The sequence below is a fragment of the Homarus americanus genome, unplaced genomic scaffold, assembly GCF_018991925.1.
Source record: "Homarus americanus isolate GMGI-L3 unplaced genomic scaffold, GMGI_Hamer_2.0 scaffold43562, whole genome shotgun sequence".
In the NCBI taxonomy this organism is placed as follows: Eukaryota; Metazoa; Arthropoda; class Malacostraca; order Decapoda; family Nephropidae; genus Homarus; species Homarus americanus.
Genome location: NW_024740531.1, coordinates 1 through 27,690, shown reverse-complemented (window position 1 = coordinate 27,690; position 27,690 = coordinate 1). Strand labels below are relative to the sequence as shown.

General features: G+C 40.1%; 2 protein-coding genes across 2 annotated transcripts; both read left to right on the top strand.

The window, feature by feature from the left end:
* The first annotated feature begins 5,811 nt into the window (after positions 1–5,811).
* On the top strand, positions 5,812–8,481 carry LOC121875463 (dynein axonemal heavy chain 7-like). Its single transcript, XM_042380031.1, has 3 exons — positions 5,812–6,213; positions 7,472–7,612; positions 8,354–8,481. The coding sequence occupies exons 1-3, from the start codon at positions 6,062–6,064 to the stop codon at positions 8,394–8,396; spliced, it is 336 nt and encodes a 111-aa protein (XP_042235965.1). The 5' UTR covers positions 5,812–6,061; the 3' UTR covers positions 8,397–8,481.
* A 206-nt stretch (positions 8,482–8,687) lies between these two features.
* Positions 8,688–27,664, top strand: LOC121875462 (dynein axonemal heavy chain 3-like). Its single transcript, XM_042380030.1, has 6 exons — positions 8,688–8,852; positions 10,030–10,221; positions 18,259–18,452; positions 19,143–19,350; positions 24,731–24,868; positions 26,718–27,664. Exons 1-6 carry the CDS (start codon positions 8,805–8,807, stop codon positions 26,949–26,951), a joined length of 1,014 nt encoding a protein of 337 aa, XP_042235964.1. The 5' UTR covers positions 8,688–8,804; the 3' UTR covers positions 26,952–27,664.
* Positions 27,665–27,690: the final 26 nt, after the last annotated feature.

Sequence of the window (27,690 nt, the reverse complement as noted above, 5' to 3'; positions counted from 1 at the left end):
CATCGTCATTGTCGCGGGAAAGGAAGGACTTCATTTTCTCTGCACACTCCATGGCACCCTTAATATCACGATGACTTAAACTGTGTTCTTCGGAGAATGACGCACCTTCTTCCTCCTCTTCACTGACGTGTTCTTCTTCCAACATCTCGTCGGCAGTCACTTCAGGATCTCTGATCATCTCCAGGATGTCGTCGTTGGTGGTCTCGGAGAAGCCTGGAACTGTAACAGTCTGCGCAGCTTCTCTGGCAAGGTCCACTGCTACTGCAACATTCTGAACCTCACCAGTCACAGATTGACTCCTCCTCTCACCTGGTATTCCATGCAACACATGTCTCCATGCGTGACGAATTGTAGCAATAGACAGCTGATCCCATGACTCCACCAAGAAGTCCACAGCTTTCTTGATGTTAAATACTCTCCAGAATTGTTTGAACAGTATTTTTTGCTGTTCCAACTGTTGATCCTCATCTTCTTCGCTCTTGCTAGCGGTGGTGGTGTCACTCAGGTTACGCAACTCTTCCCTGGTGTTGGTGTAATCGTTCAGGAGCTGGAATTTTTTTGTTGAGAATGCAGCTTTTACATTGCAGATTAACTCCTGGTCCATGGGCTGGATTAATGACGTAGTGTTGGGAGGAAGGAAGACCACTTTTACGTTGGGGTGACGATCTAACAGTAGGGGCGAGTGTCCTGGTGCGTTGTCCAGCAGCAACAAAATATTGAATGGCACATTCTGTCGCTCACAGAATTTTTTTACATCGGGAACAAAACAGTCATCAAACCAGGAGAGGGACAGTGTAGAGAACATCCACGCTTTACGTGCGGTCAGCCAGTGGACATTTAGCTTGGTCATGTCCATGGTTTTGTAGGCGTGTGGCTTGCGTGCTGTGTGGATCACCGATAACTTGAGCTTACAGGTACCAGAGGCATTGGTGGTAAACAGGACGGTGATGCGTTCCTTCTGCATCTTCCGGCCCCGAATCCTGCTGGCATTCTTTACAACGAAGGACTTGGAAGGTAGCTTTTTCCAGAAAAGACCAGATTCGTCCATGTTAAACACCTGGTCGTCACTGTACTGTCCTTCCTCCATAATCTCACGTAAAACGGAGGAAATTCCCGAGCCGCAGCACGGTCAGCACTCGCTTCTTCACCACCAATGTTTATATTGGTGATCTTGTTCCGGATCTTAAACCTCTGTAACCACCCAGAGGAAGCATTAAAGGGTTTGGGCTCTGTAATTCCCATCTTTCGTGCCACTGCCATGTACAGTTCACGTGCGTAGTCCTTAACAGAGCGCGTGTCGACCGCCATTTTCCGTCGCGCCTGACGCACCAAGTACCTCACAAGTAATTTTTCTGTCTTGAGAAGCACCTGGTTGTGAAAATACTTGATCATAGAAGCACCTGTAGACTTTGTGATCTTCATGTGCTCCTTTATCTTGGCTGCATCCTTCTTTATAGTCCGGATCGTAGATTCGTTCACACCATGCTGGCGCGCCAAATCAACCTGCCTTGTTCCTTTCTCCAACTCTTGGATGATGGTATACTTCACCTCGTAGCTTAAGGAACGTCGTGTCTTCTTTGGCTTAGTGCCGCTGGGTCCAGATAAGGGAAGGTTTCTCTCTGGGGGTGGTGGTCTGGCGGAAGCCATTTTACGGAACAATGGATGCGCGTTTACACGGAGTGGCCTTGAGGGATGAAACTGCCGCGGCTAGGTCAAGCGTCGTCTTTCCTCCCTCCCTCCCCCGGGTGGACACGTCATAATACTTTAAGCCAATTACAGCTAGCAGCAGAGGGGGGTAGGGATGCATGGCCAATCACAGGTCTGATACGTCATATGACGTCAGTGATAACGCAACAAAGACACACACTGAGCAACCTTACCGCGCCGCTTGCCCAAGCGGAGGGAGGAGGCAAGGAGCACAGGCAGGCAGGCGGGCGGGTGGCGGGTGGGGCGAATCTAAAAATAGCGTCGCGCCGGACACACTCCGCGTAATGGGGTTCACGTACCGCGTAATTTGAGCACGTGAGGTTCTGGCAAGGCACCGCGTTAACGTGGAAACGCGGAATGCGGGACCGCGTAAAGTGAGGGTTAACTGTATATAAATTTTAGTCATCCCTTATCTTTCTTATGACTTGAGCTCTAATAATGTCAAATATTTTTCTGCTGAACTTGGCTTGCTTTTTTTTTTTTTACCCAAATTCCGTAAGGGTGAAGTTTTTTAGCCATATCCCGAATTTTTGGTCATACAGTAATTACCAAATTCCGTAAGCGCGAATTTCCATAACGTGAGTTTCTATAAGGCAGGGGATGCCTGTCCTGTACTTACTTACTTTGCCAACAAATATTAGGATAAATTGGATCTCCTGAAAATTCACCTGCCCCAGGCTTATTTCACCTAAAGATTATCAGTAATAACCCCATCAGAAGGGGGGGGGGAGGGTTAGGTTAGGTTAGGTTTGCATTAGGGTGGTCAGTTAGGTTTCGTTAGTGTTAGGTTTGTCGTGTATTGTATTAGAATGGTTAATCTTCAAGTAGAACAAGTTGGGGGAGGCAATCTTCAGGTGATCTGTTAAATCTGTGCATAACTGTATTTAGCAAATCAATGAACCCTTTTCCTGAGTGACATCGACTGACTGACTGAAAGAACTTTTTGCTCCAACTTAGCCCTTCCCCAGCACCCTTCCTCCACCCAGAGGTAGGATGTACACTTGTACAGTGTCCAGTAGACCTAAATAGCTGATAATAAATTTTTGGCTATCCAATTGTTAACTTAAACTTTGGAAATAGTGGAGACAATTTTTGCATGGAATCATTTGGAATTAATAGACTTTATTTTTTATAGTAATACTATGGAAGTAAATATTCTTAGTTTGTGTAGGTACTTTTATAGTCAACTTGATTTTTGTATGATATTATTTCAGGAGTAATGTGCATTCTTTCTTCTTTTTTTTTACAAAAACTGATTATCAAATAAATACACTGTAGTGGTTGTAGCAAAGAAATCATTTTGTGAGATGGTATGTAATAAAGCCTGCCTGACACCTGAGATATATGACCTAAGACCTGGTAGTGAGGACAAAAGAGAACTATAGTGTTTTGGTCCTGTGTTAGTCATGGCCAATTCACAGCACCTTCAGGAGTCATATCAGGGGTTCAGACTGACACAATACTGATTTTAGAACCTTTTGTGTTGAAGTGTGAATAAGGAAGGTGTTCATGACGTTACAATTGGTCTTAAAATTAGTGACATGCTAACTGAATTTACTTTAAATACGTAGGTGGTGAGGAGATATGTATTTCCCCGGTCCACCTAAAAAATTTTACACGTTTAAGTTAAGGGATTCGGAATTAGCATGAAATTGATTTTTAGATGCATAAACTCACTATAAATGTCTTCTTTACTTACTCAAAATAATTTGGAACCCTTGATAATGACTTTCAGGAAACACGACTAACAAGTCCATGTTGTTTTCCAGGGGCTTGACGTGGTAAGAATGTGAATTTCATGCATGTTGTAAATTGTCTGGAGAAAGCCAAACCATTACTGTTGTTGACCAACACAAAAGAGTTGGCAATAAACCCTTCAATACAGGGAGTAGTAAAGTCCTGGGTGTGCCTTACTGTGAGAAGTGTTGCGAGCATGTTGTGGTGACCTGGTGTTGATCTGCCATAGGTCTTGCCATTGTCTCAGTAACATCCCTCTTACGGGCTAAAACTGATGAAATAATTCCAACAAACAATTAATAGCCAACTTATCCAGATGAAGACATTTGTGTGTTGCAGCATGGCAGCAATACACCTTTCTTACCAAAATTACTAAAATGCCATAGTAGTGGGATAAAGGTACACAACAGTGCTGCACCACCACAGTAAATGTCGGTGCAAGTAATGGCAGACTTGCATCAGCAGTGCTCATGAGGGTCACCTCAGCTGCATCAGACAGCAAAGTGAACGCTCCTCACACACCACACAGGTGATACATGTCCATACTCATGCCCAAGACAAGAGTCCTGGAATTTATCACCCTGTCAGCACCATATTGTTCAATTTCAAAATTTTTTGGTGTTATCTTAGGCACATATGAAGGTTTATTATCTGCCCACATTACTTACACTTTTCAGCTTTACAGCAGTGTCGCTGTGTACTAGGCGCCACCCTGGACCATCAGACTGTTGACCCAGTAGTTTAGTTCGGACTTATTCGTTAATGGTCGCTCAATATTTTTACACTTGATATGCTGTAGTCTCACGTTCAAGTATCAAGAACAATAGTGAGTATAAGTCATGGAAAGAAGCACAAAAGCCTTAATTTGTTGTTAACTTGTATCAATGGTGAAACTATGAAATGTGACCCATTAATAGGAAGTTGCCACAACATAACCAACCTCTTACTTGAAGGTTAAGGCGAGGATGAATAATTTTCCTGATTATTTGATCATAGTTGTAGATTGTTCAATGTCTTAATGTTTAAGAACTTGTTCAATAATGGCTTATGCATAGTTGTAGGTTATCATGGCAGAGAGCAGCCAGTCCCCCCACGAGGGCTGGGGGCCTCCCTTGCCACACATGCTCATCTAGACAACAGCACCTCATTACTCACTGAAGCTTCAAAGTTTATTTTTTCTGTAAACAACTTATTTTCAGTCTTCGATCATACCATCCAATGTTTATAGTTTATAGAACAATCCCATGTTAACATTTACTACAATATGTTGACAATACTGGGTCAGAATTCATGTTAACATTTACTACAATATGTTGACAATACTGGGTCAGAATTCATGTTAACATTTACTACAATATGTTGACAATACTGGGTCAGAATTCATGTTAACATTTACTACAATATGTTGACAATACTGGGTCAGAATTCATGTTAACATTTACTACAATATGTTGACAATACTGGGTCAGAATTCATGTTAACATTTACTACAATATGTTGACAATACTGGGTCAGAATTCATGTTAACATTTACTACAATATGTTGACAATACTGGGTCAGAATTCATGTTAACATTTACTACAATATGTTGACAATACTGGGTCAGAATTCATGTTAACATTTACTACAATATGTTGACAATACTGGGTCAGAATTCATGTTAACTTTGACCTCTAATTGGTGATAAAATAAAGTACCAGTGTAGGTAGACGCTCAGTATAATTTGGAACCCATTTTGAACATTATTTGTATGCTCTTTCTTATGTCTGCTTATTTGAAACCTTGCTTTATCTCCATTTATGAGAAACAATTTAATGTACAAAGCCTAAAGCTTTGAGAATCCTTGCCCTGGCTGGGTTTGGAAGATCAAGATTCTGTTATTATGGCTCCTTCACTAATGGAGTCAGGGAACATGTGCGCGTCAACTTGAGTGCTAGAGCCTTATCACTAAACTCGTGAAGTAAGATCACAAATATACGTAGAGGTGGATGTTCCCATATAAGCTTTGGGAATACAGAACTGGAATTGATACCATGGTGGGCTGCTCATAATAGTAATTTAGTTGTGTTATTACTTGTTTCCTGTAATGCACTTGTTGACCATATACTGTACATGTTGCTGTGTTGTATTATATTTAGGATATGTATACTTTTTGAATAAGTGTTATGCACTATTTACTCATTCATGTAGATAAATCACTTTATTGTTCTTGAGCGCTACGTACATAACTTAGAAATTCAGATAAAGTTTATAAATGTACGGTACTGTACAGTATTTTCACTATACAGTATTTATCTTGTTTATTAGAGTTAGGTCCAGCTAAACATTGAAAATTTTGGGACCACAGGAAGATTAAACATCTCAGCTTATTTCATCTGATGTTTAAACACTAACACTAACTTAACCTAACCTACTGTAGTAAAATATGCTGGGAAGACTAATCTTCAGTTATCTTCAATTGATACAAAATTTTTATATCCCAACAAGAAATAGTATCCTACTTTCATCTGATAATTGTTTCATTGGGTCATCTTATATTTATAATGTGGACCACACTCCTCAACCAATATAATACATATTGTAACCTCAGATTAATATCCCAATAAGGGTAAGAAGATGGACTCCTCACCTATGACACTGTTTGGCTACTTCAACGAGCGAGTGAAGGCCAACCTGCACTTGGTAGTGGCCATGTCCCCCATAGGTGACACCTTCAGGACCAGGCTCAGGATGTTCCCCTCCCTCATTAACTGCTGCACTATAGACTGGTAGGTCCTGGTGGGTCTACTGCTTCATGTGTTAGAAGATGTCGTGTTGCCAGGTGTCCCTCACTTGTGTATTGTCAGGTGTCCCTGGTAGCGTAGTGTGTAATGTTGTGGTAGTGTAGTGTATAATATTGTTGTGGTACAATAATGGTTTCTTCTTATAGGATTTTAGAAAGTTAATAAAAAAAAATTTACAGGTTTTTACTTTCAGTGCTATGTGAGAGCTCATTGATATTATCTATAGTGCTAATCCTTTTTATGCAGGGCTTTATAATAATAGTAATACAGTAACAATAAGATTAGTAAGAATTATAATGATAATGTACAGTAATACTGTCATAATAATGCTAATAATAATAATGATAATAATTTCATTAATAACAATACTGTAATAATAATTGGCAATGTGTTTCCAAAGAAAATTTTGCCTTCTTAAAGGGAAAATTTTTACCCCCCAAAATATAATACAGTACTACTATATGTATCAAGTAAATATGCACTAAAATAGTATAATAAATACCTACTTCTCAAATAAAATCATAAATAGAAATAATACTGTAGTACAGTTACCAGCAAGAAACATAATGCTTGTCATGTAATTTCACATCAGATTAATTGCCTTCCTGTTTCTCTTAATGCCACTGCTGCCTCTAGCACTTAATGTCCTCTGGCCAAGCTTAGGAAAACAATGGAAACACATATACAAAAAACATACACAAAAAACACAAACAAATGCCAGGTTGCAGAATGAAATGTACAGTCCTCCAAAAAAAAGGTATTGTTAACCATGGGGTCGATGTGTTTCGAGGACACGTCGCTACCTGGCATTTAATTGCAATTCTCAAAACCCCCTCCCACACCCTCCATCACACGCATTGCTACCGTCGTCGTCTTGCCTGGCGAATCGGGTGTAAATACGCACAATGAAAGCACCGCTAAAATTTTTGTTGTAATAGCTGAAATACTAAGTGCCACGAGGATTTTATATAGGGTATTTATACATCTTAGCACGGTGAGGAAATCGAGTGACTTTTATTTTGTTTCTCTCTCAGATATTGTGTTTGGGACAATTTTTTATACGTTCTGGTCAGTATGGCAACCACAGCTCGTTTTCTATTAGGAAGACAGTAGATCGTTAGTGACTAATATCCTCTGTTTTTGAGTTCCATAACTTCAAAACTCTGTAGAATGCAGTTCTGTTAAATGGCAAATGCCAGTATAATTCTGTAGAGTCACAAGATTATGACCTTTTCTTGTTCAGGTTTACTGCATGGCCTGATGATGCCTTGGAGATGGTGGCCACATCACTGCTGCAGGAAACTAAACTGGAGGCATCATTGTTGGCTCACTGTGTCACTGTCTGCAAGTATTTCCACCACAGCATTGATGACCTTGCCCACAGGTAGTTTCAAGGACATCCAAACCTTGCTTATGTTATCATTTTCAGTTTAACTACCAAGGGTCAAAGACTGCTTCGTGTGGATTTCATTTTAGCATTTATCCAGTTGTTTCTCAAGTAGGCAAACCTGAGCAATCTATAGACTGATGTCTGTCTTTTTATACTAGAAATTTGTTTTTAATTATGTAAATACAGTTTACCACAGTCAGAAAACTCTCTTCAATAAAACATCCATGTTTGATTGTTTGTGTTTTAACTTCTGACTGGCCAATGATGATCATGTAGAAAATAATAGTACTGCACAGGCATAGGACCACTTATCTGGCATGCTTGGGAGCTGGGAATGGAGGTGCTGGGATTGGGCAAGTGTGATCGACGTGACCTCTGCATCTTGAGACGCGATTGGTACTAAGGCATTGTGGGTGGTAGCATGTGAAGTTCGCATGTCACCACATGAGACAGGAGAGTTTATCCCATTATTCTGAGTTAGTTTAGTGCATTTTATATTCAAATAGGCCCACTAAATGTCAAAATTTCATATGAGGTGACCTGAAGCTCTAAAGATGCACACCATATGACTTGACTTGAAGCCCAGGGGTTCAAGACATTAATTAACCCATGAGAACCTGGTGGGCTTCCAAGACCTCATTAAAACCATAAGACATACTGTACATGAGACGTTGGTAGCCCTCCAATACCTTAATTAACCAGACATACATGAGACCTTGATGAGTGCTCCTACAGGTTCTATGAGCAGCTGCGGCGGAGGTACTATGTGACATTGTGACACCCACCTCCTACCTGGAGCTCGTGTTCACCTTCAAGCAGCTCCTCCTTAAGAAGCGCTCAGAGATCCTCACACTACGGGACAGGTAAAGCTCAGGAAGCTCATCACCAGCTTTAGTAATGTTATACTGTACATCTATTGATGAATTTTAGTCGATGAGAATTCCCCGACCCAACTTCGATTTTGTTTTTATTTTACTTGTGAAAATCAATAATATTGTGCCCAAGTTATTTTAAATGTATGAATATGCATTCTTAGTGCCAAAAACATTAACCATTTCATCTCTGAAGGTATGTGACAGGTCTGGAGAAACTGAAAGAGGCCAAGCTGTTGATCACTGAACTGCAAGAAGAGCTAAAGCTGCTGCAGCCCCGCCTAGTGGAGACCTCTGCCAACACGGAGGCACTTATGATCAAGATCGAACAAGACACCATCCAAGTGGAGAGGAAACAAGAGGTGTGAAGCTGTTATCTTTCACTTGTCAAACTTACCTGTTAATACTATTAATAATTCTATAACAAAAAGATGTATCTCTAACTCTGTAATAGATGGTACAGTGTGTATGTTGAAGTGCAGAAATGTACTACAGATAATACTCAACCAGGTGCCATAACTACACTACATGTGTGAGTTTGGTTGTGTAGAAAATATGTCGAAGCGAGTTAATTGTTTTTAATGAAATTAGATAGATTGGTTGGTTTAGACAACTAACTTCTTTAAATTAAGAGAAAATATATAAGAAATCAAGTTCAAAGAGCCCTTTATATTTCATGCACTAAAATACATAAAAAATTTATGTGGTTATTGATCATTCAATCTACCTAGCAAATTTAACAGATGTGAAATATATTGTCTTTGACTGTGAACTGTAAGTGTGACCTTGACCTGCTTTCTCCAAAATTAGACTAGATTTCTCTTAATCAACAGCAACCTATAGTCCCAAGTTTCATTAACTCTAATAAAGAGTTGTGTAGACAACAGACACATACAGTGGAATGTGACTGTGACCATGGCTTTGAATATATTTACCCCAGCTTTCAATTACCTTTTCCTTTGCCTACACTCAACCCTTGACGATCATTTGGTGAAGAGGATAAAAGAAAAGGAAAAGTAACAGAGACGTGACCGATCGCCCAAGCACCTAACGAGCCAATCAGTGGTGAAGAGGATAAAAAAAAAAAGACTGTTTCACTAGAGTTCACCAGTCTATTCTTTAGCTTTACTTGCCCAAATTTATTTATTTTCTCTGAGGTAAATAACCTTTTAGCCTGCCAGGTTTCATCGAAGCTACCCTTCCCATTCTTTTATATATTTTGTTCATAGATACAAACACAAGTATAATTCCCCAAACCCAGAAGAACAAACATAAGTGAAACATGGAAGGTTGTTGAAGATACCACAATGAAACCAATGTTGTAGTCACAATTCAGTCAGTGTTTTGTGATCTTGATGTAAAATATTGTCATTGGCAAGGTTCTTGTTACTATCATGAACACCTTGCTAGTTATTGCTGTTTTTGTGTTCGTGTTTTATGTTCCCTTCTAATGTTAACCCTGCCTCTCTTGGTAAAAAAAAAAGATGAAAGTGATAACATATCTCATTTCTTGGTTGTTGATAACAAATTTGTTCTCAGTTGGTGGCGGCAGACGAGGCGGTGGCCAATAAGAAGTTTGCCGATGCACAGGCCATAAAAGACGACTGTGAAAAGGAGCTCGCCAAGGCAGTACCAGCTCTCAATGCTGCCACAGATGCCCTCAACACCCTCAAACAAGATGACATACGCGTCGTCAAGGCCATGAAGAACCCGCCCTCAGGAGTCAAGCTGGTGAGTATAACCTACCAAATGATGACATTGGTTATGAAGAGTGCTCACCTTAACCTCCACTCTGACTCTACCTAAGTCTCCACTGTTGTTTTACCTAATCTTCCACTCTGACTCTACTGTCCCCAAACCTTCACTTTGCCTTAATATCCTCTAGCTGTTGACCTTAAGTCACTTTGTGCTCCTAACACACCCTGTGATCCTCACACCCTCCTAAAGATATATGAAAAGTTTTGTCCCTGTGTTGTTTTTTGTATTTCTAATCATTAGTGAAACTTTTTGAGAAATACTACATCAGTTGACGCACTCTGCATTAGAAGGGGGTGAAGCTCCAAATTCAAAAAGCTGAGAAAAACACGTTGAAAGTTTTCAAGGTTCAAACAACCATAACTTTTTTTTTAAGCTAGAGGGTTCTTTTTTTTATCGTGCAGCTTAATCCCTCTCCTAGCGAACTGTGACAACTGGAAATTAGTACAGTGAATAGTTATTAATTTATTGCGAGTTGAATGAAAATAACCCGTGATGTAGAGTTGTTTGATCTTCAAACCAACAATAATCGCATTTTTCTGCAATTTTTTTTTATTAATATTTGTGGGTTAATACTGTAAAACAAGTTAATGATAACCAAAAACAGCACTCGTTTTACCACCCCCCCCCCCCAAAAATAATAATAAAAACTCATTTGCCTATTAGTATTTATCTTTCCGTCCCTATTATTAGCCAAAGATTTATAATATTGTTAAGTTTAATAGTGTGTAATAATGAGGAAACACCACTACACTCATCCCACCCCCTACCATGAACCCCCCCCCAACGTAATTAACAGACGAATACAAAGGCTTAGAAAGTTTGCATATTCTTTGGTTAAGAGAGTATTCTGATAATAGTATTACAATCTTACTTTGTTTAGTTCCTTCGTTTTATTATCCCTGAATATCGTAGTAACTTGAAGTTACGTAAATCCTGAGGAGTGCGTTTAACTTAAATGGCCTCTTCATAATCAATCATGTACTGATCAAAGTCTTTTTCTGCCCTCTCTAAAAATCGCCACACAGATTCTTCATGAACTAGATCATTGATTTTTGATGCCGGCAACAGTTTAGTTTCATTATAAGATTGAGTTATGGGCTCACTTTCATTCGCATTCGTTGGTTCAGGCACACTTTCATCACTATCAAGGTCAATGCATGCCTCGTCACTGTCCATTTCTACCTCCTCACAGTCTGTATGTTCTTGTTGTGATACATTAGTGTCACTCTGTTACCATTAGACTCACTTTCATCATTTTCATCTTCACTTTCATCATCATTATTGCTGTCAGTGCATGTCACGTAACTCTGTACCGGAACATAGTCTGCAAAAAGGTCTTGTGATGCATAGCAGTCACTTTTTGTATGATGAGTACAGTGAGTTCTGCTATAACGCGTGTTTTGACAACGCGAATTTGCTCGAACGCGATTTATGAATTGAGGAACGATATTTGTAAAACGCGAACTAGTTTGCTCTAACGCGATTCCACTTGAACGGTTGTTGTGGCTTCAGTTCACGTTCGACATCACATGTTCAATTGAGTTATGTGTTTTGTTTGTGAACAATTGCAGAAATAATGTATGTAATATTTGTGTATACAGTATACCTATATATTATAAGTAAATTGTAAAATTTTACATAAAAGAGAAAATCAATTTACATAGCGTTTTACACCCGCGCTCTCTCTACATCACACACAGTGTTTACAGTTCACGTTCGACATCACATATTCAATTGATTTATGTGTTTTGTTTGTGAAGAATTGCAGAAATAATTTATGTAATATTTATGTATACAGTAAACCACTCACAAGGTCCTACAGTACCACTAATTATTTTATACTGAAACTTACGTTTGGTAAGCTGGATTAAAATGAAGATTACCGGTATATTAAAATAATAAAAATGTATTATAAACCAGTCTAACATACCGTAATAAACACAGCTGCTATTATCATCCCCCCCTCCCCCATTTGCCAGTGACAAGAAAGGGAAAGTGACCTTGACTGTGACCGCCTGTGGCTATTTTTAGCCGTCCTTGTGTTCGGAGGTGGTCAGTAATGCATATCTGTATATTTACTGATCATAATACTTATCTCTTATAAATAATTCATTTAAAATTTATTTTTTTGCAAAGAATATTCAGTAAATGACTGCATTAATTCTTGAAACTACCTACAGTGGTAAATTTAGGATATAAATAATGAACAGAAGTCACGTCATGGATTCGGAGTTTGGTCCTTAACGATCACCATAAATGTAGCCTCCCTTTTTCGCGAAACACGTATATAAATTAAAGAAAATACTTGCAGTATATTTAATATATTACAGTATATTATATATAAATAAATAAACAAATAAATTCAAATTCCCTTATCATCCTGTGTCATATACAGAAATACTTGAGTCCCTGAGCGAGTACACAAAAAGAAAACGGAGGACTAAGACATCCTGAAGTGGGTAGAGAACGACATCTCTACTGGGGGACTCAAACGTTTCTCATGTTTCGTGGGCGCTCTAGCATAATATGAATATGTAAATTACAATTTACATATATATATATATATATATATATATATATATATATATATATATATATATATATATATATATATATATATATATATATATATATATATATATATATATATATATATATATAATTGTAAAAATTTAAATAAAAGATAAAAACTAAATACGTAGCGTTTAAAGTGTTAAAGTGTACTGTACAGTGTTGTGGCTTGGCTCAATGTTTACAGTTCACGTTCGACATCACTTGTTCAATTGATTTATGTGTTTTGTTTGTGAAGAAATACCTGTACAGTATATGTAAATTGTAAAATTTTAAATAAGAGAGAAAAACAAAATAAGTAGCGTTTAAAGTGTACTGTACATTGTGGCTTGGCGCGGGGTTATGCAGTGTTTACAGTTCACGTTCGACATCACATGTTCAATTGATTTATGTGTTTTGTTTGTGAAGAATTGCAGAAATAATTTATGTAATATTTATGTATACAGTATACCTGTACAGTATATGTAAAATGTAAAGTTTTAACTAAGAGAGAAAAACAAAATACATAGCGTTTTAGACCCGCGCACACTGTTTACTCCACACTTTGTTTGAAACACGTGAAGTTTTTAAGCGTCCTCAGTGAATTCTGATTACTGTTTCTCCAATTTTGTGACTATGGAAAAGAAGAATATCTCTGGGAAGCACTCTGGTGATCGCATTTCCGGTGGTGATCGTAAAAGAAAGGCTATAACACTTGAAGAAAAGCTTGATGTTTCATGACTCCTCAGCCTCAACATCACCCTTATCCCCCATCAAGTTATATTCATATTTTTTCAAGGTAAAGTGTAACATTTACTGTATGATTTCATTATTAGATATGAATGTAACATTTATTTAGACTGTGCTATCCTTTGTGTTAGGCTAACTACGAAATTTTTTTTCGATTTGGAGTAATCTGCTGGACTTGAAGCAGAAGAGGGAGGAGTCGAGGAGGAACGGGGACAGGTGCACATGGGTTATACTCAGGGGGAGGGTAGTGGAAACAAGTGTGCCGACACAGGGCCAGGGGGCAGCAGTGCACCCTCCACCCACTCAACCCCCCACCCGGGAGGCGGCACCAGCTCAGCCTACCGGACAGGAGGGAACGAGCGCCGTGTAAACAATGACATTTTTAACCACACCCTGCAAAATACAGTGTACTTAGCAAATGCTGCAGCTTCTGAGAATGTGGGTGGAGCGGGTTTATTACTAAGAGCAGAGACGTTACCGAGAACAAATTCTGGCTTGAATGTCATGTACACTAATACCGACACGTTCCTTGATAAGAGGGAGGAGTTTGAAACACTACTAAGAGTACACCAACCAGATATTGTAGGAGTTGCAGAACTGTTGTACAAGAACAGGAGAATCGACCCAGAGGAATGTGAGTTCAGTATTCCTGGATATGACTCATTTACGAACCTAACTCAAGAATCCTGCAGGAGGGGTGTGGTTATCTACGCTAGGCAAGACCTTAGAGCCAGCCAGGCGAGGGTACAGGGAGAGGATGTTTTTGAAGAGTCCAAGTGGTGTAAAATTAAATTAAAGGGAGGGGACTTACTTATCGTCGGGTGTATCTACAGATCCCCGAACTGTGGCCCACTAAATCAAAGGAACTTAAGAACCTTAATAAACAATGCGGCGATGCTCAACCCCAGCCACCTCCTTATCATGGGGGACTTTAACTATGGCGACATCGACTGGAGAAACGAGTCAACCCCGAATGACTTGAATAATCCTGCTACTCTTTTTGTAGAAACTCTGAGAGATAATTTTCTGTTCCAACATGTGAGAGACCCGACACATTACAGAGGGGAGCAAACACCCAAGCCACTTGACCTCATCATAACAAACGAGGAGGGTATGGTGGCCAAACTGGAACACCTTGCCCCAGTTGGCACCAGTCACCATACAGTGTTGTCATTCAGATTTAACTGTTACCTAGTTCAAGATAAGGCCAGGCCAAGGTGCAAATATTACAAGGGAAATTACAATGGGATGAGGGAAGAGATGAGGGGTATCAACTGGCCTGACTTATTAAGGTACAAGAACGCAGACACTACGCTGAATATCATAACTAGTAAAATGACCCATTTGATCGATAAATATATACCCAAGACCAAACCCAGTGCTTCTAGGAATACGAGGGGATCCCTACACATGAACCATGCGGCGGTCGACAAAATTAAGAAGAAAACCCAGAAATTCAAGACGTGGGTTGGGTCAAACGATGAGCAAGACAGGAGGATGTATGCAAGAGCCAGAAACCAAGCAAAGATAGAGTGTAGGAGGGCTGAAAAGGAGTTCCAAAGGCTGGTTGCACGCGAGGTCAAGTCAAACCCAAAGGCGTTTTACCGCTATGCAAAGTCGAAATTGAAAACGCGAGTAGGAGTATCAGACCTGAGGCTTGAAGATGGTAGTTACGCAGATTCTGACCAGGATAAAGCTGAGGCATTGAACAGCTTCTTTTCCTCAGTGTTCACAAGAGAGGATGCAACTAACCTTCCTGCGTTTGAGGACAGACGGTTCGACACAGCACTGACCCACATTGTGTTCACAGAAGAGGGTATTAGAAATAAACTGTCCAGGCTAAAGGTCCATAAGAGTCCTGGACCTGACATGGTGCATCCTAGAGTGCTAAGGGAGCTGTGCAACGAGCTTGCAGAGCCCCTGAAGATTCTGTTTTGTAAATGCCTGGATGAACAAATGGTCCCCAGTGAATGGAAAGTGGCTTATGTGAGTCCTATCTTCAAGAAGGGCGATAGGCACTCCACGAACAACTATAGACCGGTGAGCCTGACCAGCATAATATGTAAAGTACTTGAGAGTATTATCAGAGATGCAGCGATGGAACATCTACTACGAAACAACCTTGTAAAAGATTGCCAACACGGTTTTATGCCGGGGCGCTCTTGCTTGACACAATTGCTCAAGGTATTGGATATTTGGACCCATATTCTAGAACGGGGTGGTAATATCGACAATATTTACCTAGATTTTGCCAAGGCTTTCGACAGTGTACCCCACGAAAGGCTGAAAATCAAACTGGAAGGGTACGGAATTCGGGGAAATGTCCTAGCGTGGATAGAAGACTTTCTACATGACCGCAAGCAATGTGTGGTGATTAATGGCACGAAATCGTCATCTGTACCTGTAACAAGTGGGGTACCGCAGGGTAGTGTATTGGGCCCGCTGTTGTTTGTTTGTTTCATAAATGATATGCCTGACGTTGTACACTCCTCCATACAAATGTTTGCCGATGATGCCAAGTTATTTCGGGAAATTAAGAACCAAGCGGACTGTGAAGAGCTGCAGAAGGACCTCTGTGGGCTCCAGGAATGGTCGAAGGAATGGCTGCTGAGATTCAATGTCACGAAGTGTAAGAGGATGCACCTGGGGCGTACCAACGGTAAGGAGGCGTACCATATGTCCCAACGGGATGAAGAAAATGTACTAGTTGAGACTGTGTGTGAGAAGGACCTAGGTGTGTATGTTGACAATGAGCTGAAGTTCTCGGGCCATTGTGAGAAGAAGGTAAATCAGGCAAATAAATTATTGGGTCTTATAAGAAGGTCGTTCAGATATCTAGACGGTCCGTCCCTCGTGACGATCTTCAGGAGTGAAGTGCTTCCCCATCTGGAGTACTGTCACCCCATCTGGTCCCCGAGATATGCTAGGGACTGTCAGTTGGTTGAAAATGTTCAAAGGAGGGCCACCAAACTGGTGCCTGCACTTCGGCATCTCAGCTACCCTGAGAGATTGGAGCGCCTGAACTTGCCTAGCTTATACTACAGACGGGCAAGGGGGGACCTAGTTGAGGTTTATAAGCATCTCAGGGGGCACTACTCAGTTGAGTGTCCTTACTTGGAGCTGGCGGACGCTCGCCCCACAAGGGGTCACAGCTCAAGATTGAAGAAGCCGCAAGTCCGGAAAACCGTGAGGGCAAACTTTTTCGGAGTGAGGGTTGTAAACTCTTGGAACAATCTACCAGAGAGTGTTGTGACGGCACCGAGTGTGAGCTCTTTCAAGAGAAGACTTGACCAACACTGGAGCGGGTTCAGGTACATTCAGGAGCCGGTGCATGCCCAGTATTTGCCAACAGTGCGTGACAGAGACGTGACCGATCGCCCGGGCGGCTAGCGAGCCGACCTTTTGGTGAAGAATATAAAGGAAAAGAGACGTGACCGATCGCCCAAGCGGCTAACAAGCCGATCAGTGGCGAAGAGGATAAAAGTAAAAAGTAAAAGTTCTCCATAAGCCCTGTTATTTCTATTACACGAATTTCTATAACACGATGTTTTACAAGAACACTACTATCGCGTTATAGCAGAACTACCTGTATACCAAAATCACTATCACTATCACCAAGCATTCCTAGGATGTCCACGTGAGCACTGTCATCACTAAACACACGTTCAGGAATAATGTGCTCCTGAACCTATACCAGAAGGCCTGGCCTCACTCAACTCTTGCTCCAATATCGGGCAGATATTGCACAGCATTTTACACACCCGTGGATGAACAACATCATTGTTACGCCGAAAAGTTATCAAAAATAGCCATAGAAAGTATACTGAACCTCCTTATGCTATACAATGCACCAAAACTAACAAGGAGGCAGCATCTGGGCGCGCGGATTGGCCGAGGAGCTGTGACATAGCAAGGGGAAATCCATTGTGATTGGCTACCTCAGGGGTATGGTCCGAGGGAGGCGCGCTGTCATTGGCTCGCGCTCCTCTCGCTCTGAACGGGAAGTTGCCACCTTCTTTGACTGAGCGCACAGCCAGATACGTAGCTCCAGGCCTGAGGCAAAATCACGCCTAATTTTGAAGGACTTTCTACCATATTTCTATTCTAGCTAGAGCGTTACATCCAACGGGTGAAAATAGTGATATCCATCAAAAAACGCATTTTGGCCAGAGTGTCACTTCACCCCCCTCTAATGCTGAGCGCCTCAATTCTAGTGGGTTATGAGAAACATAACATCAATTCTAGTGTGTGATGAGAAACATATTTCTAGTGGGTGATAAGAAACACTACTTCAATTCTAGTGGGTGATGAGAAACATAGTTCTAGTGGGTGATGAGAAACACTACATTAGTTCTAGTGGGTGATGAGAAATACCATCAACAAGGCAGAGTGAAGCCATGTGTCATCTTCATAGACTTCTGTGTAATTTTTATCCTAACCTAACCTAACATAACTTTAACCAAACCTAGCATAACGTAACTTAAGATAGCATAGTCTAACTTAAGATGACCTGACCTAACACAACTTAACCCAGCTCAGTAATGCAGTGTTTCTCATCATCCAACTCATGTTTTTCATCACCCAGGTCAGTAAAGTTTCTCATCACCCAGTTCTCTAATGCAATGTTTGTGTTCATGTTTTACTAGAGCTGTAAAAATACCCAAAATAACAATGCTGCACTATACAGTTCAATACTATGCTTTATGTCAGGTAATGGAAGCTGTGTGTGTAATGCTGGACCTCAAGCCAGAGAGGAAGCCAGACCCTAATGGCTCAGGAAAAATGATTGAGGACTATTGGGCACCATCTCAGAAGCTGTTGGGGGATATGAAGTTCCTCCAGAACCTGCTGCACTATGACAAAGAAAACATTCCCACAAAGATTATCACTCACGTCCGCAACGAGTAAGTTCAAACATTATTTCCGTGATATGGTATTCATTAGGTAATTCATCTTTGCCATTAAGTATGACCAAGACAGAGGCTATCAGAGTGGTGTCGAGACAGACAGACCGATATGAATAAACTCATACTATTGAACAAATAAAATGCTGTAAAAAATTATCAACATTACTACTGTCTCAGTACTGTACTAACATGTAGCTACCTGATGCTTGCACTCAAGAGTGTGCATGGTTATTCAGGACGGATTACATCTTGGAAAATTTTCTTGTTATACCAGTATATTTTCCTTCACCCAATGAAAATGTAAAATAACAGTTGAAAATCTTGGTTGCTGGAACAGTGCTGTTGAATATGGACGCCTTGAGAATGACACACACAGTAATAACTGTGTAAGTCACACTACCTACTGTCACATTTAGAAATGACTGTTCTTCCACTTTAACCCTGAAACCTATTATAAACTCACAAAAAGTAAAGGAAATAAATGTTGAGACATTTTAAAATGTACTTATCCATTAATTTACTTATTCATGCATATGTATCTTATGCTCAGGTAAATACATACTATTGTTTCACAAGAAATCACAAAAAAATAAAATCCCTCTTTTATCTTTAAAGAAGACTTGAGTGACACATAAAACTGTGTGAGTACTGAAGTGGATGACTTAGGGACTTTCTACTTCCTGCCAGGTTCTACTCTCACCCGGATTTTGACCCAAAGAAGATACGTATGGTATCAATGGCTTGTGAGGGCCTCTGCCGATGGGTGAGGGCCATGGTTGTCTATGATCAAGTCATAAAGATTGTCGCCCCCAAGAAACAAGCTTTGGAGGCTGCCAACCATGAACTGGCCCCCCAGAATGAAAGGCTAGAGGAAAAGAGGAAGGAACTCAGAGAGGTAATGTGTGAACCGAGAAAGATGTGTGAAATAAAAGACATTGCATGTAGAACCATTTCAACATATAGAATTACTGTATGGTAGACTTAGTCATCATTATATTATGAAGACTACTATTCCTTCTACAGTATATGTTCATCTACCTGCAATATGTGCATGAGTCTGCTCAGGTGTTGTGAAACAAAAGTTTTTTAGTTAACCCTTTACTTGTCATATTCCTAGATCCATGTACGTGAGTGACCATCTCTGAGCAGTCCATTACGTAGATCAATGAATTTGACTTTTTAAATTTCCCACAGCATCTGAAATGGTCCAGAAGGATTAATATATTTAAAATATGGCACATGGTAACCTCTCAAGACACATTAGCCTGTATCAGCAACCTCTGTCCCTCCAAAATGCTTTGTTTACTAACCCTACCACCACTACATCCATCCAGTCCCTCCCCAACATTTCCCAAGTTTGCTGCCCACATCACAGGCTAACAAATATGCCCAGAGACTTTCTCACGTATGCAAGAACACAGTGTTACTTGAAAAAGTGCACACAGATGCTAGGTATTGCAGCAGTGAGTGTGATCTGGTAGAATGTTCCAAGAGTTCACAACTCTCACTCCGAAAAAGTTTGCCCTCACAGTTTTCTGGACTTGCGGCTTCTTCAGTCTTGAGCTGTGACCCCTTGTTAGGCGAGCGTCTGCCAGCTCCAAGTAAGAACACTCGACTGAGTAGTACCCCTTGAGATGCTTATACTACACCTCAATTAGGTCACCCCTTACCCGTCTGTAGTACAGGTTGTACCTCTCTAGTCCGGCATTCTGTGGTCCAGAAACTCCCGTGGTCCGGAACGATTTTAGTTTGTCCAATAGGTAGATAGGCAGCTTTCTTTTTTTTTTTTCTTTTTTTTATCTGAATTATTATTATTACAGGAGTATTAAATTTTTGCCCCTCAGGCCCCAATGTGGGTCAGTGACTTATGCACAGGTGGGCTAATCTCCTTAAAAAAAAAAAACAAAGCCACGGGAAATTAAGGTTTGTTTACATCTGGCTGCTCTCTCTCTCTGTCTGCTTGTCTATACAGAGGACAACATTTAACCCTTCAATATATATGAGCAGTAAATAAGTGTTGCTTTCATATTCTTATGTAGAGTAATGAGATATGTTTTCACATGTGCGCACTTACATGCGCGCAGTCTCACTTTTTTTTTTACCATTAATGGTTAGCTACTTATATTGTTCCATTTATTAACATTAAATAACATTACAGGTACTTCAAACAACCATATTAATTTTTTTACATTCATTTTACTACAGCTAAACTCAGGGTCTTATTTTCTTCAGTTTTATATGTAGAACCAATCAGTCACTGGTTTTGTAAGCTGTAACATAAACAATGCCGGCAGCCGTCTCGTCTCCTCTAATATTCCACGTATTATTAACAAATTGAATTGTTAATTTTGCACACACAAACATTAATTCAATAAAAGCAAATTCAGAAACATTAATTAAAATATATATGAACAGTAAATAAGTGTTGCTTTCATATTCTTATGTAAAGTAATGACGATATGTTTTCACGTGTGCGCATGCGCACTTACATACGCGATCTCTCTTTTTTCTTTACCATTATCGTTAGCTACTTCTATTGTTCCATTTATTAACATTAAATAACATTACTTAAAACAACCATATTAATTTTACTACAGGTACAACCAAAGTCTTATTTTCTTCAGTTTTATATGTAGAACCAGTCAGTCACTGGTTTTGTAATCAACGAAAACAATGCTGTGTCATTTCCTCATGTGTTTTAATATTCTACATATTATTAATGAATTGTATTGCTCAATTTGCACACGTAACATTAATTCAATAAAAAAGACATTCAGTCATGAACAATAATGAATCTTTTGTACATAAGAGGAATGACGCTGTTTACACGATTATGCACGTCGTCTGCACGTTGGCGGGCCGTTCAAACCCGTCGAAATTCAAGTTTCCGCCGTCAAAATTTTTATTTATTTATTTTTTGTGTGTTCCAATAAAATACGTTAAGAATTAAAAACTCGCGAAATTTGAGAAGCTACTATATGATATTTAACCCTTCAATATGTCTTCAAAGAGACCATGATGCAGAGAAAGTGGTACTAGTGCTTCCAAGCATAAGCACAAGTCACTATCTATGCAGGAAAAGGGTGAATTTCCATGGTCCAGCACCAGTCAGATCCCGAGGTTGCCAGACTAGAGAGGTATAACCTGTATAAGCTAGGCAAGTTCAGGCGCTCCATTCTCTCATGGTAGTTGAGGACAATCAAAATTCGGTTTAGCTCAACTTGCTGTGAAAGTGGGAAAAGCTGGAGATGAGGTGGCCTGTGAGATATCATGTTTCCATTGTTACATGTAATCGAAACTATATTAGTTGTGAAAAAATCATTACAATACTCTAGTGTGGCTTAGAAATAAAGAAAATATCATATAAAATTATGTAATAAGAAAAATGAAGAGCATGGGTTTGTATGTGTGGGCAGTGATGTCACAGCATACACACAGTGCAGCAGGCACGCACACATCTCTAAGTCAACTGAGTGAGTGCTCAGCTGGTTTGAGTGTGGAAGGAGCTGGGTTTTTTTTTACATAAAATATGTGCTTTTGTTTTATAATATGCTATTTATCAACTTTATTGTTTATCTTAAAAGATGTTGTAGTACAGTACATGTATGCAATTTGAATTTTTGTGTTAATAAATCCGTCGTTTAACTTTGAAACTATTCGTAATGAACTCATTTATTATTATTAGGGACTTCAGTCCTCGCTGTTTACTGCCATGACATTTAAACCTGTTGCTTGTCCTCCATGCTTCGATGTTATCCTCATTTAGTAATAATTTTTTTTTAATGTTAGATTTTTCAGGAATGCAACCCCACCTACTTTGCTGTCTCTCAGAATCGAGTATGATGAGTAGTAGTAAGTGATGGCTGTGCATGAGTTGATTTATGTGGTGAGGCAAGAGCACAGACTGCAACCACACACCATGGCTCTCCCTTGTCCTGGTCCAGTGGTGCAGGTAGTTGCAACGAATGGGGAGGAGAGTTGCAATGGACTGCCAATAGCCCAGTTTGTTGGGTTTTGCCTTATTAGCCTGTCCATTTTGCATTGCCTTCATCTGCTGGTGTAGTCGTTGGGTTCCCTTGTTGGTTATCTCTTCCACCTACACTGCCATTGGGGTCTTACTGGAGTTCTGTAAGCATGTCTCCGCTTCAGATTTTTCGCTTAGGGTTTACACCCGTAGTCTTATACCTACCAAGGTTAATCTGCAAGGCAGTGGTTAGTAGGCACCAGGACATGTCCACATGCCTGTCGGTCTATGTGCTGTCCCTCTGGGGCCCACTGCTGCTCCGAGATCCCCTGCTGGTCTAGCCTGGCCCCACGAGGCACCCAGTTATCATGTGTTGCCACGAGGAGGCACAGCAGGAGTTTTGATGGTGAAGAGGCTGTGTACTGTTAGGGGAAGACTTACAGAAGGTTGCTTCTTTGTTCGTCATCAGAGGTAGCCAGCGGCGGCAGCTGAAAGCGAGAGGTAGCAAACAGTGCTTGCACCTTAACACTAATATAATGCTGTCACACTAGATGCATTACACCACCCTGTGTGCACACACACACACACACTTTTAAATGAGGGATACTTGTACAGTATCAGACTACAGGTACAATTTACTGACATAAATTGTAGATACTTTTAAATACAGTAATACCCCGATTTACGCGGTCAATTGAACCCGCGGAGTAGCACGTAAAACGAGAAACGCGTAAAGTGAACAACATAACATATGGGATTAATTGAAATAGAGACCGGGCCGACTCCCAAACTACACTTTTTCAGACACAATACCTACGTTGTAGTAAAAATAACATCTTAATTTTATGATGGTATGCACACAATTAAGAGAAATATCAATAATATTAGGTTTTTAACACTTACATTAGTAGAAAAGATGGCTGGGCACACGGGGATGGGGGGTTGGTTCCGAGGCAGAGGGCAGATTATTGGCCCTCACCTGTATCACTTGTATCAATTATATCACTATCCACCACAGAGGCTTGCAGGGCCTCTTTGTCAAACCCCTCAAAGTCCATATCCTCACTATCACTGACTTGGGCCGGCTGTGGTGGGTGGCGGGTGAAGAACTCAGTAATGTTTTGATGACTGGGCGACCTTGTGCGCACCCTGCCCGCGCCGCATTCCGGTTCTGGCGGGGTACCACGTAAATGTGGAAACGCGTAAACGAGAACTGCGTAAACCAGGGTATTACTGTACAGTGGTCCCTCGGTTAACGAGCACAATCCGTTCTAGAAGGTTGCTCGTTAACCGAAACCATTGTTTCAATGGGTTTTTGGGTAATTGGTTCCAGCTCACCGAAAATTACCTAAATTCAACAAAAAAGGTAGAAAAGTACACTTACTTTGAGGTGTGTATGTAGAAGGCTCGTGATGATGATGATGATGATGATGATGGGAATTAGAATGGGGGTGGAGGAGAAGGGAGAAGAGAAGGAATTGGGGTGGAAGAGAAGTCACCCCATGGCGCCATTTCACCCATAAAATTTTAGTTCTCTTGGTGTAATTCAAGATTATTTTCTTTAAATCAACACTGCACTGCATCATATATTGTCAATATGTAAAATAAATTTCAAAATGACCAACAATTTGCCTGTAAACACAGAAAAAAAGCGTTTAGTTGAAGAGTCTCTCAAGCAAGATGTTACCTCCACTGAAAAGACACAGACTGACGCCTGTATGCTGTGTTGGCAGGCTGGATGGCGTGCCACAAACTAGTGACCCTACCTTCAATTATGTTCAATAATTGTTTATATAACTAAAAAAAATTAATATTAAACTTTTAAAATTATTTAATAGTATAAACTTCTTGATATTTACTAAAAGGGTAAGGAATTTGAGCCCTAGAACCGATTACTGTATTGGCGGACTAATACTACAGCTGGTGGACCGCCAAATGCAAGCTAAAACATGTGGAGGTCGGCTCGTAAGATACTCGTTAATCGAGGGATTGCTCGTTAACCGAAGTTAAGAATCTTATGGAAGGTAACTCGTTAACCGAAATCTCGTTAACCGAGGCGCTCGTTAACCGAGGGACCACTGTATACTTTTCAAGCTAACTTAAAGATGCTTGACAAAGTATATGTGAAGCTCATAAAAGTGTTAGAATAATGTTTCATATAGTTGGCATTATATGGGATTCAGGTCTACTAAGCATAAATTTTGAGTAGACTGATATAATAATATGATAAAGAACTCACTCAAGAGGCCTATGCTGTGCTTGTTTGTCTTACTACCTTATTATGCATTCCTTCAGGCTAAAGTTCTTCCAGCGGTGGGCGGACGAGAAAATCCCCGACGTATTCTGGTTTTCTGGGCTGTTCTTCCCCTACTCCTTCCTCACGGGCATACGTCAGAACTATGCCAGGAAACATGCCATACCCATCGACAGGATTGACTTCCTGTTTAAGGTTACTACTTTTATATCTAGTACCATATTATGTTTATAATGTAATTATTTGTATGGTAATATTACAAACAAACAAGTGCCTAGTTTGTAAGGTTCAAAGACTGGACAAGCACCACAATGAACATCTTGACACTTATTCTTCTTTATTAATTAACTTTCAATTATCACAGTAGCCATCATCAGTGCAATCTATAGAAAAGAATCAACAATGATAAGATAAAACAAGACACATGACTGTTATAATATTAAAAAAATTAAACTATTAAATCAAAAGACAAATTCAAATCATGACTGGAGACTAGTTGAAAAGTGTAGTGAAGTTAAATGCAGTTATAATAACAACAATTTTAAAAATACACAATGAAACTAAAACAAATATATTATGCTAAATTGGAAAAATCGCTTACTTATTTACCTAATGACCACCCACAAGAAGTAGCTATGACAAGGGAAGGAGGCCAGTGGCCTGTGTAGGATCCCTCCAGTGTTCATGTTAATTTTGTAGGGGGTTATTTGAAGCCCAGTACTGTTCATGATTCTACAGCTTGGGCTGGTAGACCATTCCAGGTCTCACCATCTGTGTGAAGAAGTATTTCCTGATATTTGTTCTGCAAGATAGTTTGACGAGTTTGTAATTATCTCCTTTCAGGATATTGTATATTTTAATGAAATCTTCCATATTGTGCCTTGTCTGAAAGGTCTACTGAACTTGGATAATCGAGATGATATACAGTAGTTCTGGAATCATCTTGATTGCTTGTGCTGGACCTTTTCTAGGGATGTTATATCTTTCTGGAGGTAGGGTTTCCATGCTTGTACGCAGTAATCCAGACTGGGACATACTTGAGAGTTGTATAGTTCAAGGAGAATTTTTCTATCATTACCTGTATATTCAAAGGTACATTTATAATTCCCAAATCTCAATTTGCTTTTCTCACTGCTGGAGTTACTTGTTGTGCCACCTTCATTGAATGACTTATCACAACACCAAGATCTTTCTCCTTATTGACAGAATCCAGGAAAGTGTGAAGGGACTTGCATTTTGTAATGTTAAAGACCATTTGCCAGTCTCAAGTCCATTTGAACAGCTCATGTGGGTAATTTTTGCCTTGTTGTGACATGTTCTTGACTTCTTTGACACCATTTGTCATTGGGTAAAGACAAAGGTGGCCAATCTAACTATCCAAAAAGGTGGAGGTAAAAATAAACTTACATTTGTTTTAGTGCAATATTACTCAGTGCCTACCAAGGGCAGACACATGATGACAATACTGCTCCTGCATGCCTACTACAGCTGTCACATGATGACAATACTGCTCCTGCATGCCTACTACAGCTGTCACATGATGACAATACTGCCCCTGTATGCCTACTACAGCAAACACATATTGACAATACTGTACTGCCCCTGTATGCCTACCACAGCAGATGATATAGCTACCATAGCAATATATGTTCATTCAAGCCTTTTCTCAATGTAATGCCTGAAACCAGAATCAAGATCAGACACACACACAGGTTCTCTCAGAAATTGGATGTCATTCATGAATTCTTATTACAGTATCAGATGTGTTCTATTATGGTACTTCCCTTCAACCATCAAGTCCCAAATTTCTATCTGGTTTACCCGTCACTAAAAATCTAGCATCACCCACCAGCAGCAGCAGCAGCATATGCTTCCCCAAATATCACTCACTGACATGCTCTCTAGTCATTTATGTACATTGCTGCTTCAGTAAAGTACAGTACTGTAAATTATATAAAATTTAATCTCATTTATCATAGGTTGTGTAATAATTTTGTACTGACAGCATACTCACTGTATACTCCATATGCATTTACACCAACAGGTAATGGAAAAGGAGGTGGAAGATATCATCCAGGAATGTATCAGACCCAACTTCGTGGAGTTGCCAGTGGTGATCGAGCGGCTGCCCACGCCAAATGTGCAGGGGCAGTACTACCCCCTCGACACTGACCTCGAAGACAACGAATCGCTTCCTTACGATAACGACTCCCCCCAGCTCAAGAAGGAGGGTGACCAGGTAACAAAATGCAGAAACAGATATCAAATGCCAGGCTAATAACTTTAGTACAGGGATTGAAGGAAGGAAGGAAGGGAAAGTAAGTAATAAATCAGAGAGAGAGAGAGAGAGAGAGAGATAAACCAGATTAAGTGGAAGGGAGTATTCAGGAAAGGATGAAGAGTAGAGTCAGGTAAACTAAAAGGCTGTCTTGGTAAGAATTGGACTATGAGGATGGTGAAGACAGAATGGGAAATGAAAGATTAGTTATCAAAAGAGAACCACATAACAGAGAGGGAAGAGCTTGATAAATAATGAAGGAAGAGAGACCAGGTACAAGCAGAAATAGATAAGGAAGGATGACAAGATAACAAGTGGTAGAAGGATGAAGAAGGAACTGAATAAGGAGGGAAAAGGTAGCAAGATCATGAAAGGAGAAGGATAAATCTTACCAAGATGACAGGTATGCTAATAGACAAAGGAAAATGGCATATGTGTGCCCTATATTCAAACAGGGTGATTAACACGGCTCAAACAATTAAGGTGCAGCCTTCTGGAGTCATCCTACTTCCAGAAAAAATAAATAGAAGTTGGAAGTTACACAAGCCCCATCTGTACAAGCAGCCTAAATAATTGTGGCTATCTTGTCATCAGATTTACTACCTCACTTACTGTTACATACTACAGGTACTCCTCTACTTACGAACGCGTTACGTTCCTGAGGCTTGCTTGTAAGTCCATCTTTGCTCTTGTAGATACCAAATATATTGTAAAAAATGAAAATATTATGGATATATAG